General features: G+C 51.9%; 1 protein-coding gene across 2 annotated transcripts in view; it reads right to left on the reverse strand.

Annotated features, from left to right (window-relative positions):
- The window catches only part of NSF (N-ethylmaleimide sensitive factor, vesicle fusing ATPase), a 72,423-nt gene extending 61,642 nt beyond the window's left edge, over positions 1 to 10,781 (reverse strand). For both annotated transcript variants that reach the window (XM_027701686.1, XM_027701687.1), the window contains exon 1: positions 10,708 to 10,781. In XM_027701686.1, coding sequence (XP_027557487.1) covers positions 10,708 to 10,719 — 12 coding nt within the window. In that variant the 5' untranslated portion in view covers positions 10,720 to 10,781. The remainder of the gene's footprint in view (positions 1 to 10,707) is intronic.
- Positions 10,782 to 11,207: the final 426 nt, after the last annotated feature.

The raw sequence follows: 11,207 nt of genomic DNA on the forward strand, positions 1-11,207 counted from the left end.
TCCTGGGCTCCCCTGCAGCATTCCTGGGCTCCCCTGCAGCATTCCTGTCTGCAGCTGGGAACACTTTGCTTCAGGAAAAGCACAAACCCCAGGGGATGCATTTCAAAGCCAGCAAGCTCTGCAGGAGGATGGATGATGGCAGAGCACCCTTGGGTGTCTGACACGTGGAATAACGTGATGCAGCATCAGCACTGACCGTGCCAGCCTTGCCAGGGCCCGGCTCATCCTTCTGCCAGGGTTCTGGCAGGAGCCCAGTTCTCCCTGGCAATGACCAGCATTTCAGATGGCAATTCTACTCCCAGCTCTCCAGCTCCTCAAGCTCCAAGATTCTGAAGATCTTCAGCACATTATCAATATTCTGAATAGGTTTAAACATCAGACAGATGCATGAAAGGGGCGTCACTCCCAGGTGTGGGGTTCCACTAAAAGGGACACCTTGAAGAAATCTGGGCATGGAAGAGGTGAGGATTAAACTGGAAAGCTCCCAGGCAGGAGGGAGGAACACACTGTTCTGGGGAGATGCAGGGACTTCCTCTTCCCTGCCCTCCCCAGACAGCTCAGATCCCACAAACTGCTGCTCACGAGGACACGGACAGAGCTGCTCCTGAGGAATTTTTCCTGGCATAAAAGCAGCAGTCCAGGGCTGTACCATATGGCTGGCATATGCCAGTGGGGGCACTGTTAGGAACACTTCAAACTCTTGCATTTTGGGTTCCAGCCTCCCAGGACACCAGCACCAGGACTCCTGGAAGCTGCCCCTCTCCACCATCCAGCACCCACTGCCTGCACTCACACCTCAGCTCAGGGAATAGAGGTGAGTATTTCCAGGAAATCTCAAAGTGTAGTTACACCAGCTGATTTTGAGCAAACTGGCAGGTTACTGCTGGCAACTGGGCAAGGCACAGGTCTAACAAAGCAGAGAGCAGCTCCTGCAGGTGACAGCAGATGCCACTTGCTGCAGTCCCCCTCAGGCTGGAGGTGACCCACATACACCCTCACAGGTTGCCACTATATCAGTGTTCACAATAAAGATAAATCAGCTTTAAAGAAGGCAAATTAGGCTTAAATTAGGCAAAAGAATCTTCCCTGCTTCAGGTATTGTGGCTTAAGAAAGCAGTGACTCCAAGGACAGAGAAGTCCCAGGGAGGTGCCTGCACACCTGAGGCAGTGCCTTCCTTCCAAAGCACCCCCTGCTCCAGCATCAGCACCCAGCACCCTCAATAAACCCAGCAGACGCTGCTCCAACATTCCTCCTGTTTGCCAAGACAAAAACAAGCCCACATGATGCACTGATAAATCTCACTCTGGGAGCCAAAGGTGAAGGACCCCACCTTGGGGTTGTGACAAAGCAGGAGCGTTGCCTCGACTGCTCCGCTGCTGGAAAACCCAGCCCCAGGAGGCTCAGTGACACTGGCAGATTTTATTTTTACAAAGAAAAGTTGCCCCAAAGAACAAACAGCTTCATAATAGAAACAATCACCACAATATCTGATCTTTCAGAGATTTTTCCCAAAGCTGCATGGATTCCTGCTTTCCTCCACAAAAAATACGAAACTACCTCCTTCTCAGAATCACAGAATAGTTGGGGATGGAAGGGCCCTCTGGAGATCACCCAGTCCAACCCCCCTGCCAAGGCAGGGTCACCTGGAGCAGGTGACACAGGAATGTGCCCAGGTGGGTTTGGAATGTCTTCATGACCTCCCTGGGCAGCTGTTCCAGTGCTCTGCCACTTCCATGGAAAGAAGTTCTTCTCATGTTGAGGTGGAACTTGTTGTGTTTTAGTTTATGGCCATGCTCTCACATGTTAGGAGAGCTCAGCCCAGAAGGCAATGCTGTTATTTGGATATTCTCATACACACATAAACCACACTTTTTGTGTTTTGTGAGCTGTGAATTCACCTCTTGTGAATCCTTTAGGCTGACAACAGAGAAAGCCAAAAAAACCATGTTTCCCATCACTCAGACCCCGCTGCAGACAAGGTGGTGGTACATGACAGAAGTGCACTGTACCTGCCAGCTGTTACTGAGAAGAGCTAAAACACTGAGTGATAAGGCAGAGATGCTCTTCATTTGAAACAACTGAACTCCTTGCACTTCCTAATGCTGCCCAAGAGATCACGAAACAGCCTCTAAAGGCCAGGCAGGTTTTGTTCTGTGCACTGTTTCCACGTGGTTTGTACAAATACTGTAAAGTGTTGTATTTTAAATTTTTCCTTTGTGCAAAACACAGGCACAGACACATCCCCAGGTGTGCAGAGATGGAAATTCTGTCACCCAGGAGTTGGCAGACAAGTGTTAGAACATGAGACATCTCTGGGTACCAAATACCTTCATTTCCCCTGCAGAGCCTCCTGCCAGCTGCACATAGAGGGGGGTCCCTGCTCCCAAAGGCATCCAAGCTTTTCTCTACCGGGTGGGCAGCAAAGTCCCTCCAAGCCCAGACTCCATCACCCCGAGAGGGCAAGGAAGAACCCCTGCAGGTGCTGTTCCTGGGAAGCAGGGTCAGTCCAGCCTGCTGCAGGCTCTGTGGAACCAGGGCTGGCTTGAAGTCAAACACTCACCACTACAGGTCTGCAAATAAAATTGAGTTTGAGCGATGAAAGGAAGAATTATGATGTTAAAGGAGTTTTGAAGATAAACAGGGACTGAGATGATGATTCACACACGCAACACATTACCCAGGACTGTGCTCCTGATGGAAAGCAGACACACACAGAGTGACACAGACTGTGCCTAAAGATCCCAGGGATCCCAGGATCCCAGATGACCACAGCACCTCTGGGCTGCACACAGGGGACAACCAGCAGCACCAGAGATGAGCTGCAGAGCTGGGACAGCAATGGGAGGACACAAACCAAGCTGCCTGCACAGGGAGCCTGAGGACTGTGCTCTCTACATGCACATAGACACCACGGGGCTCAGTAACAGCTCTGTACTAAAGGACAGAAAAAATGGGTGTAAAGCAACAGTAATGCCTGCACAGCTCCTGGAGAGCAGGGAAGAACGGAAGGAAGCTGCTCTGTGACAGCCCACAGTGGGAAACAGTAAAGACAAAACCAAAAATCCCCTAAAGAACAACTCAGTGGTGTTTAAGAAAGGAATAACAAGGTATTGCCTCCATCAGAGACCACACTCAGTAACAGGAGCTGTCCTAAATGCTGTGGTTCTAAATTGTAAAAAAAAAAACCACCCAAACTTAAAAAACTCAACTAAGGAAGCTTACTAGTTTGCAGAAGGTTTAGAGGAGGTGTTTGTGGACATCTTAAAAAAATATTGACTAAAGCTTCCCCAGCCACAAGAAGAGTTCAAACACCTACAAAGAACTGTTTGGAACAGCAGGCCTGGCCAGACAGGCCTTTCCAGACCTGCAGTTGCTGTGCTGGCAGGATAAGCTGCTGTCCCTGGAACGAGGAGCCCAACTCCCTGCTCAGGCCTGGCTGTTCCACCAGCTCCATCTGACCTCTATCTGCTTTGCTGAAAGCTTTTATTCTCTTCAGGAAGGAGCTTCGTTCTCTCACTAACAAGCTCATAAATACTAATTTTCTCCTCCTGATAAAGAGGAACACATTAGGAACGCTAAAAATCTCAGAATTATTTACATTTTGTCAAAGCCAGAGACCTCTGAGCGAGCCGACACCAAGGCAGCCTCAATAGGGTCCAGAGGAGGAGGAGAGATGAGATCCATCCCCGCTGCCCACGCCCACCGGGACCCGCCCACGCTGTGAATCATCTCCCCGTGATCTGCCAGCAACACAAACCCAAACAGCTGAGAGCAGGAGAGAGGGGAGAGCTCCCGTCACCCCCTCCTGCATCACCCAGGGCTGGGAACGAAACCGGGAACGTTCTTCCTGCGCTGTCTGCGCCTGTGGCACCGGGAACATCCTCCCCTGGGAACAGAGCTCTGCCCCAGCACAGCAGGGCAGTGGGGGCAGCAGGAGACACCAGACTCCTCATGGCCACTCTTTATCCACCACATACACCCCACACGTTCCCAGTGTCTCTGGGTGAGAGCAGCTCCCCCGAGGGCCTGGGCAGCAATCCGGAAATTACTTCTGTCCTGGCACTTGACACCCACTTTATCAGGGCAGCCACGAAAGGATATTGGTTTTCAGGGAGGCAGCTGCTGCTTCCCTCTGCTTGCAAAGCTCACATGAACTCAGCTGTGCAAGGGCAGCTCTGTCACTGCAGCACTATTTACCTGGTGCAGTGAGGAAGGTGCTCACACCTTTGGGAACTGGGCTCTGCTATCCTTTATTTGACAACGTTATCAGAAAGACAATTTACAGCTCCAAGCCAAAGGGTTCCAAGTGTTTGCCTGATTAACAGAGAAACAAGAGTGTAAAGGAGGGCTTCTACAAGCTACCATTGTGGCAGAGCATCCATAATCCAAACACACGGGTTGCTCTGCCCCAGAACGTCCTTCTCCAGCCCAGCTCTTTCCAACACAATCAGTCAGTGGATCCCAGGAAATACACCTGTACCTGAGCTGCTGTGCCACGGAACCAGGGGGCTGTTCCCCCACAGCTCAGCCTGAGCAGCAGCTCCACCTTCCCTTTGAGAATAATGACCCAGGAGAGGTGCATTTGTAATTAACCCATCCATTTGTGGAGTGGATGTTGCCTCACGTTCCTTAAGTGAGCCAAGATGACCAACAATTTAATCACAGGGAATTGCTACTTGTTGTGTTTCATCTAAAGCTCTTAAAGAATGCCAAGGGAATGAACCCCCAGCAGCCACTGTGAGTGTCAGCCTGGGATGCAGGTCAGGACACCTCGTGGATGCAAATTTCTTCTCATTTATTTAGCAAAGTTACCCAACAGCAACAAGGTTAAAAATATCCCTGTAAACTTGGAATGTGCCTTGTGAACACCCAGGCTGCTGCTGTCCCTGAGTATTTACAGCTCACCCCAGCACTGACCTCCCCAGGACTGACTGATGTACCAAACACACCCAGTCATGAGCAATTTGTGTTCAAGACACAACAGCTTGTAAGTATTTCTGGATTTTCTACAGACAAAGCACATGACACAACTCCAGGGCAGCAATTACTCCAGATCTTTTAATAGAAGGTCATTGCTTTATTGCACCCCAAGAGACCAGAGAGACGTGGTAAATCTCTCTGTGCTGCAAACCTTTGCCCTCCCTGGAGGGAGGCTCTGCCTGCATGGGAAGGAGCACAGCAGTGGGGCAGCAGTGCCTGAGGAATCAGATCCAGCCTCAGTTTTCCGAGCAGGAGCAAGAGCAGGTGGCTCAAGCACAGTTACAGGGCACTGCATCGGAAGCTTCTCCACCAATTTTAGCAACTGTGTTCCTTGTTTGAATGCTTCTGTTCACAGACCTTCTCCAACTCCTGGAGATCAAAAAAAACTCCTGAAAATGGTCAATATGGGAACTTTGTCACTAAACTGTGGTCTCTGCCCTGATGCCTCCTGAGAGCATCATGCAGAACCTCGTACTGCCAAAACCAAGGTCACTGTCCCTGCTCAGGGCTGTCACTGCTCCAGCTCTCCCTAAAGCTCATCCCCTCTCACACCTGGACGCAGCCACCACCTCCTGGATCAAAACAAGATCCCAACGTGACCAGAGGACCTACATTTTAGTTTTCATGTAAACAAAGGAATCAATGATGATTTCATTGCACTGGAACTATGTCCTACCTGGTGGGTATTTCAGTAAAGTAGAATATATAAAACAGTCACTAATTTCCAGGGACTGGTTTTCTGTAGACTCAAACAGATCTGATTTTATGGCAGAGGTTCCCCCAAATTCATAGTCAGGGCTTCTCCTGAGCCACAGGGTCTTGTCCTGAATGACCTTTGTGCTCTGAGGCACAGGACACAGAACACGAGAGGAAGAGAGCAGATCTTGCAGTGCTATGGGGGAAAATAAAGGTAGAAGATTAATACTTAAGAAATTCCCACTTGAAATGATCCTCAAAAGGATTCTCTGATTCCTTACAGATTTTTTTCTCTACTAAGAAAAAATCTGAACTAAATTTAATTATTCTGGCCTGTCCTCATAAGTAAAGAGGTACCAGCATCCCCAAAACTGGGCATGGGGAGGCAGAACAGACATGTCCCTACTACACTGACTTTTTAAGCACAAGTGTGGACACGATGCTTCTGCAAGACCAAGACAGTCAAGAAATTAATCAGAGATGACAGGGTCAGATATCCTGTGCCCACAAACATTCACAAGGTCACAGTTATCAGCATTTTATTTTAAATAATTTTAGATTTTTTAAATTCTAATAATCTATGTGATTCTATTCTAATTCATCGAGGGCTTTCCAAAGGCAGGAGCCCTGCAAGAAGGTCACAAGTCCATTTGAGATGATTTCACAAGACAGGTACGAGGTTGCAGAAGTGATCTCAGAAACAGAGACTGAGATTGAGTTATCATCTCCCATTTCCCTAAGACATTGCTACAAATCTATTTCTTCATATTACACATTAGGAAACACTAAAAAAAGCTAAGTGATGCTGGCAGGCTCAGAACAGGCTGCGAGAAGGAACCAAGTTGATTCACAAACGTTTCTCCAGTTGCCTGACGACGCCTGCAGCTCTGAGGGCTGCTTCCATATGTTATCAGAAACCAGACATTACAGCTTTAACCCATAAACATAAACCCCAACCCTCATCATTTCAAAGTCTCTACCAAGCTATCCAAGCTAAAACTGTTCTGTTTGGGTTTTAAACACTTTTAAATAATTTAAGCAAACGATAAGCCAAATATTATTTACTGTGTAGTGCTGGTTCAGGTATATTATATAGATCAGATGTTAGGAAGGAATTCCTCCCTGGGAGGGTGGGGAGGCCCTGGCTCAGGTTGCCCAGACAAGCTGTGGCTGCCCCAGCCCTGGAAGTGTCCAAGGCCAGGTTGGACGGGGCTTGGAGCAACCTGGGCTAGTGGAAGATGTCCCTGCCCATAGAATGGATGGGCTTTAAGGTCCTTCCAACCCAAACCATTCCATGATTCTGTGATGACTGCAGGAGCACAGGAGAGCAGGGTTAGCCCAGCAATGCCTTCAGCAGCCTGGAACACCGAGGGACACGGTCTGTCCTTCACTGCCTTCCCACTCCTGCTACACTAATAGTTGATATCAACAGACCTCAGGAACCCCTTCTGCTCGGTCTCAGGCTCTCCAGAGGAGCTACAGCCCTGCTCTGCAGGGTGAGGCAACATCCAGTAGGGAAAGCAAAACCATTCCCAACCCAGTGCAATGGGAATATGAGAAGCAAATAGGGCAGTGTGTGCCATGACTGGGCTAAAGGCAACACTGCTCCAAACGAGCCATAAAGAGCAGAGAAAGGAAACTGGAAGTGTTAAACTGATGATACCCTATAAACCTGCCACTATTTCTAGTCCTCATGAACTGTTACACAAGTTCAGCTATCACAGATCTGACATTCCTTAAAGGGAACCACAGCAGTGTCTCTGGTGGGGATGCACACTGCACAGGAGTGCTCAGCACACACAGCTGCCCTGGGGAGCAGCAGCCCTGCCCCATCTGCCAGAGGGACCTGCACCACAGGGATCCCTGTCCCACACCAGCCTCCTGCTGGATCCACAGCCTGACACTGGCTGGAACCAGGCACAGAAGTCATCCGGCCTTTTCACGTCCCCCTGGGAACTAATTCCTAACGAGGTTCAAATCAATTAGTTACAGACAGTACCAGTGAACTTCTAGGGGTCCAGTTGGTACAAGGGATCAGTAATCAAACACAGACACAGCAGCTTTCCAACATTCCCTCTCCTGCAGCAGACTCTGGCTGATGCCCTGGCAAGCCTCCCTGCTCTGCCTGTGTGCCTAATGATTCCCATGCAGAGAGATCCAGAATAAATTATTACAGAAACAGCCATTATTTCTAATCATCATAAACTGTTTTTCCTGTAAACTTCAATCACTGCTAATCACCGTCTCTTCCTTGCCATGGAGAAACCCAGTGCAATTAGGGGAGCAGAGCAACACACCTGAAACAGCACCACAATTAATCACATTTGGCTTATCACTCCTCTAAATTATTCCAAATGTTTCTATAAGTTTAAATATTTTGTCTCTCTGGTACACGAGGAGAGCCATTCATTTCTCCCTGTGAAAGTGTACGTGCACAAATCAAACAGCTCAGTCCAGTAAAAGGGATTAAGCTCTAAGTCACATTTGCAGGACAGATTTGCAGGGCAGGAGGAGTCACTGAAGCTCCTGAACAGGTTCAAGCACCTGTTAGAAATGCTGACAACAGAAGAGCATCAGTGTTCCAGCATCAGCCTCACCTGTTGTGCACAGAGATCTCACACACCCCCACCCTCCCACCGCCTGTTCCTTATTTACACACAGCTCCAGGGCCACATCCGCAGGGATGCTGCTGCCTGCTCCCTCTGACTCCTCACCCTTCCCAGGGGCCAGCGACAGGGAGCAGGCAGCTCCTCTGGTAGCTCCCACCAACAGCTTCAACATTCCAAAGGATAAGATCCAGCTCAGAGAATGAGATGGAAAATTCAGGTTAAGAACTCTCTTCCCAGTGTTAGATAACCTGATAATTCTGCAACAACTGCATCTGTAGGTACATCATGAAAACACTGAATAGCAAGAGGCTTCCTGGTAACCCAAGCAGAGCATCACCCATCAAACTGCCACATTAGGAGGCAAGTGAACACCAATCTTTCCCTCATATCTGCATAAATCCCTCTTTCCTCCACCAGTCTTCCAAGCTGGCCAAATAAAGGCACATTTTCTCAGGTTTTGAGTAGCACCAAAGCTCATAGCAGCAGGAAGAGTTGAGGCTGATCCTTCTCCTTCCTCCCCACAACCCCTGTCACCAGTCCCAGCACTCAGTACATGAAGACTCCTGAACCCACCCAGAGAGTGTTCTGTGGTGATACAGCACGGCTGGGAGGGCTCAGGGGAGCAGGGCAAGGCAGCACCACTGCAGCCAGGCTGCTTTAGGCTTCAGGGACTCTCAGAACCATGTTCAGTGTGGCTTAAATGATCTGACCACTGACCAGAGCTCTGGGCGCCCACTGGGGCCACAGAAAGCTAAAAAAAGCACTCAGGGCACACACATTTCCCTGGGCTGGTGCAAAGGGTGAGACAAAGAAAAGCGTGCAAGGGAGAAAGTGAGACCAGGAATGTGGAGCAGGGACAGAACAGAAGCTCTTAACAAGAGACACACCACAAAACACGGGTTTTTTCCCAATTACTCAGCACATTTCAGGGGTGGCTCTGGAGCACCTGTGATGCACAGCACGTCCCTGGGCCACACTTCTCACCCCTGCTCTGCACCACAGCCCTGCACCAGCTGCCCTCCATCCTTCACCCAAACACGGCACAAAAACACTTGGAAAAACGATTCTCCAAGATTTCCATCACTGAATTATTTGGCCAAGAGACAAGATTCCAGCTGGAGGCAGGCACCAATGAAAAATGTGACTTTCCCAAGCTGATATCCAGCAAAGCATGACAGAGCTCCTGGCAAAGGGCAGAGCGATCCAAACACATCCTGCAGCACCTGGACACCTGCAACAGAGGGGATGGACAGGGCACCACAGGAAGGGATTTCACAGACAAGGCTGGGCCTTCACATTTTAAGGCCCCTCTGGCCACTTGCTGATGTGATCTTTGACCATTAAGGGATTTTTTAGTTTTTAAATAAATATAGAACAAAACTACTGCACAACCCTTGAGGTGTTTTCACGCAACACAATGTGGACCCACATCATAGAACTGTGCCTGCCTGGTCCCCACAGGGCAGAGGAGCAAATCTCCCCATATCCCACAGCACCCAGGGGTCACTAGGGCCTCACAGCACCCTCAGGGCACCCCAGAATCCATCCACACACCCCATCCTCACAAAGGCTCCTCAGGGAACTCCACAGCCCTGCCCCACATCCCAGAGCACCAAGGGGTCACACCCTCCCCTCACAGCATCCCTGGAGGCCCCTGCCCCACAGCCCACAGGGAGAGGGGTCACCACAGCGCCAGAGCACCCCAGGGCACCCTAAATCCTGAGAGCAGCACCCAGAGACCACAAGGGCTTCACTGCACTCTCGGGGGACCCCACGATCCTGCCCCACACCCCCTTAGGAAAGGGGTCACCCCAAGCTCAGGGTGCCCCGAGGGAGCCCTAAACACTCACCCCACAGCACCCAGGGGTTACCAGAAACTCACAGCACCCCAGAACACCCCAGAATCCTGCCCTGCATCCCACAGGGCCACTGCAACCCCACGGCACCCTTAGGGAACCCTAAATCCTGCCTCATGCACACAGGGACAGGGTCCCACAGTGCTCCTGAGGGATCCCCCCGGTCCAGTGCCCACACCCCACATCCGCAAGGGGCCACCCCGGCCTCGCAGCAGCCCTGGGGGACCCCAAACCCTGCCCCCAGGGAGAGGGGTGACCGCTGAGGGAACCCACAGCCCTGCCCCACACGCCACATCACCAAAGGGCCACCCACCTCAGCCTCACGGGAAAACACAGAGACAGGGGTCACATCACCCCGAGCCACCCACACGGCCGAGGGGGTCCCCACACCCTCAGAGCCCCCCACACCGCCGAGAGGAAGGGTCGCCACAGCCGCACAGCACCCCCAGGGGACCCGGTGGGGCCGAGCGGCCACGCGGCAGCGGGGCTGCGATAAGCCCCCGGAGCCGCAGGGGAGGAGGAGCGCGGCAGGGGCGCGGGGCCGGTCCGTGCCCCTCACACTCACCCGCCCCGCCATGTTGCCGCAGCGCCGACCGAGGACCCTCCCCGCGGCCGCCAGGGGGCGGTGCAGCGCAGGCGCGCGGGGTGGAGGGGCGGGGCCACGGGGAAGAGGCCGCGCCCTCTGCGCGGTCGGCAGCCTTCCATTGGCTGTTTGGCCCGTCGCTCACAGTGACTGCCAGCAGTGCCCTCTCATTGGGCTGGCGGCGCGGGGCGGGGCGTGCTGCCGTCATCATCAGCGGGAGCGCTGAGGGGATTGGTCGGTGGGGCGGGGTGGGCGGGGCCGCGGGGAGTGGGCGGGGCTTGGGGCTCCCGGGAGTTCCGCGTGGGACGGGGATGGGATCGGGGTGGGGACACGGGATGGGACCGGTATAGGGCACGGGATGGGACATGGGATGGGACACTGAATGGGATAAGGATGGGACCGGGATGGGATCGGGATGGGACTGAGATGGGACCGGGAGGGGACACGGGTGTGCCCGAACGGACCACGATGGCAATCTGGAG

Source organism: Neopelma chrysocephalum, unplaced genomic scaffold, assembly GCF_003984885.1.
Source record: "Neopelma chrysocephalum unplaced genomic scaffold, ASM398488v2 Primary Assembly neopelma1_165, whole genome shotgun sequence".
In the NCBI taxonomy this organism is placed as follows: Eukaryota; Metazoa; Chordata; class Aves; order Passeriformes; family Pipridae; genus Neopelma; species Neopelma chrysocephalum.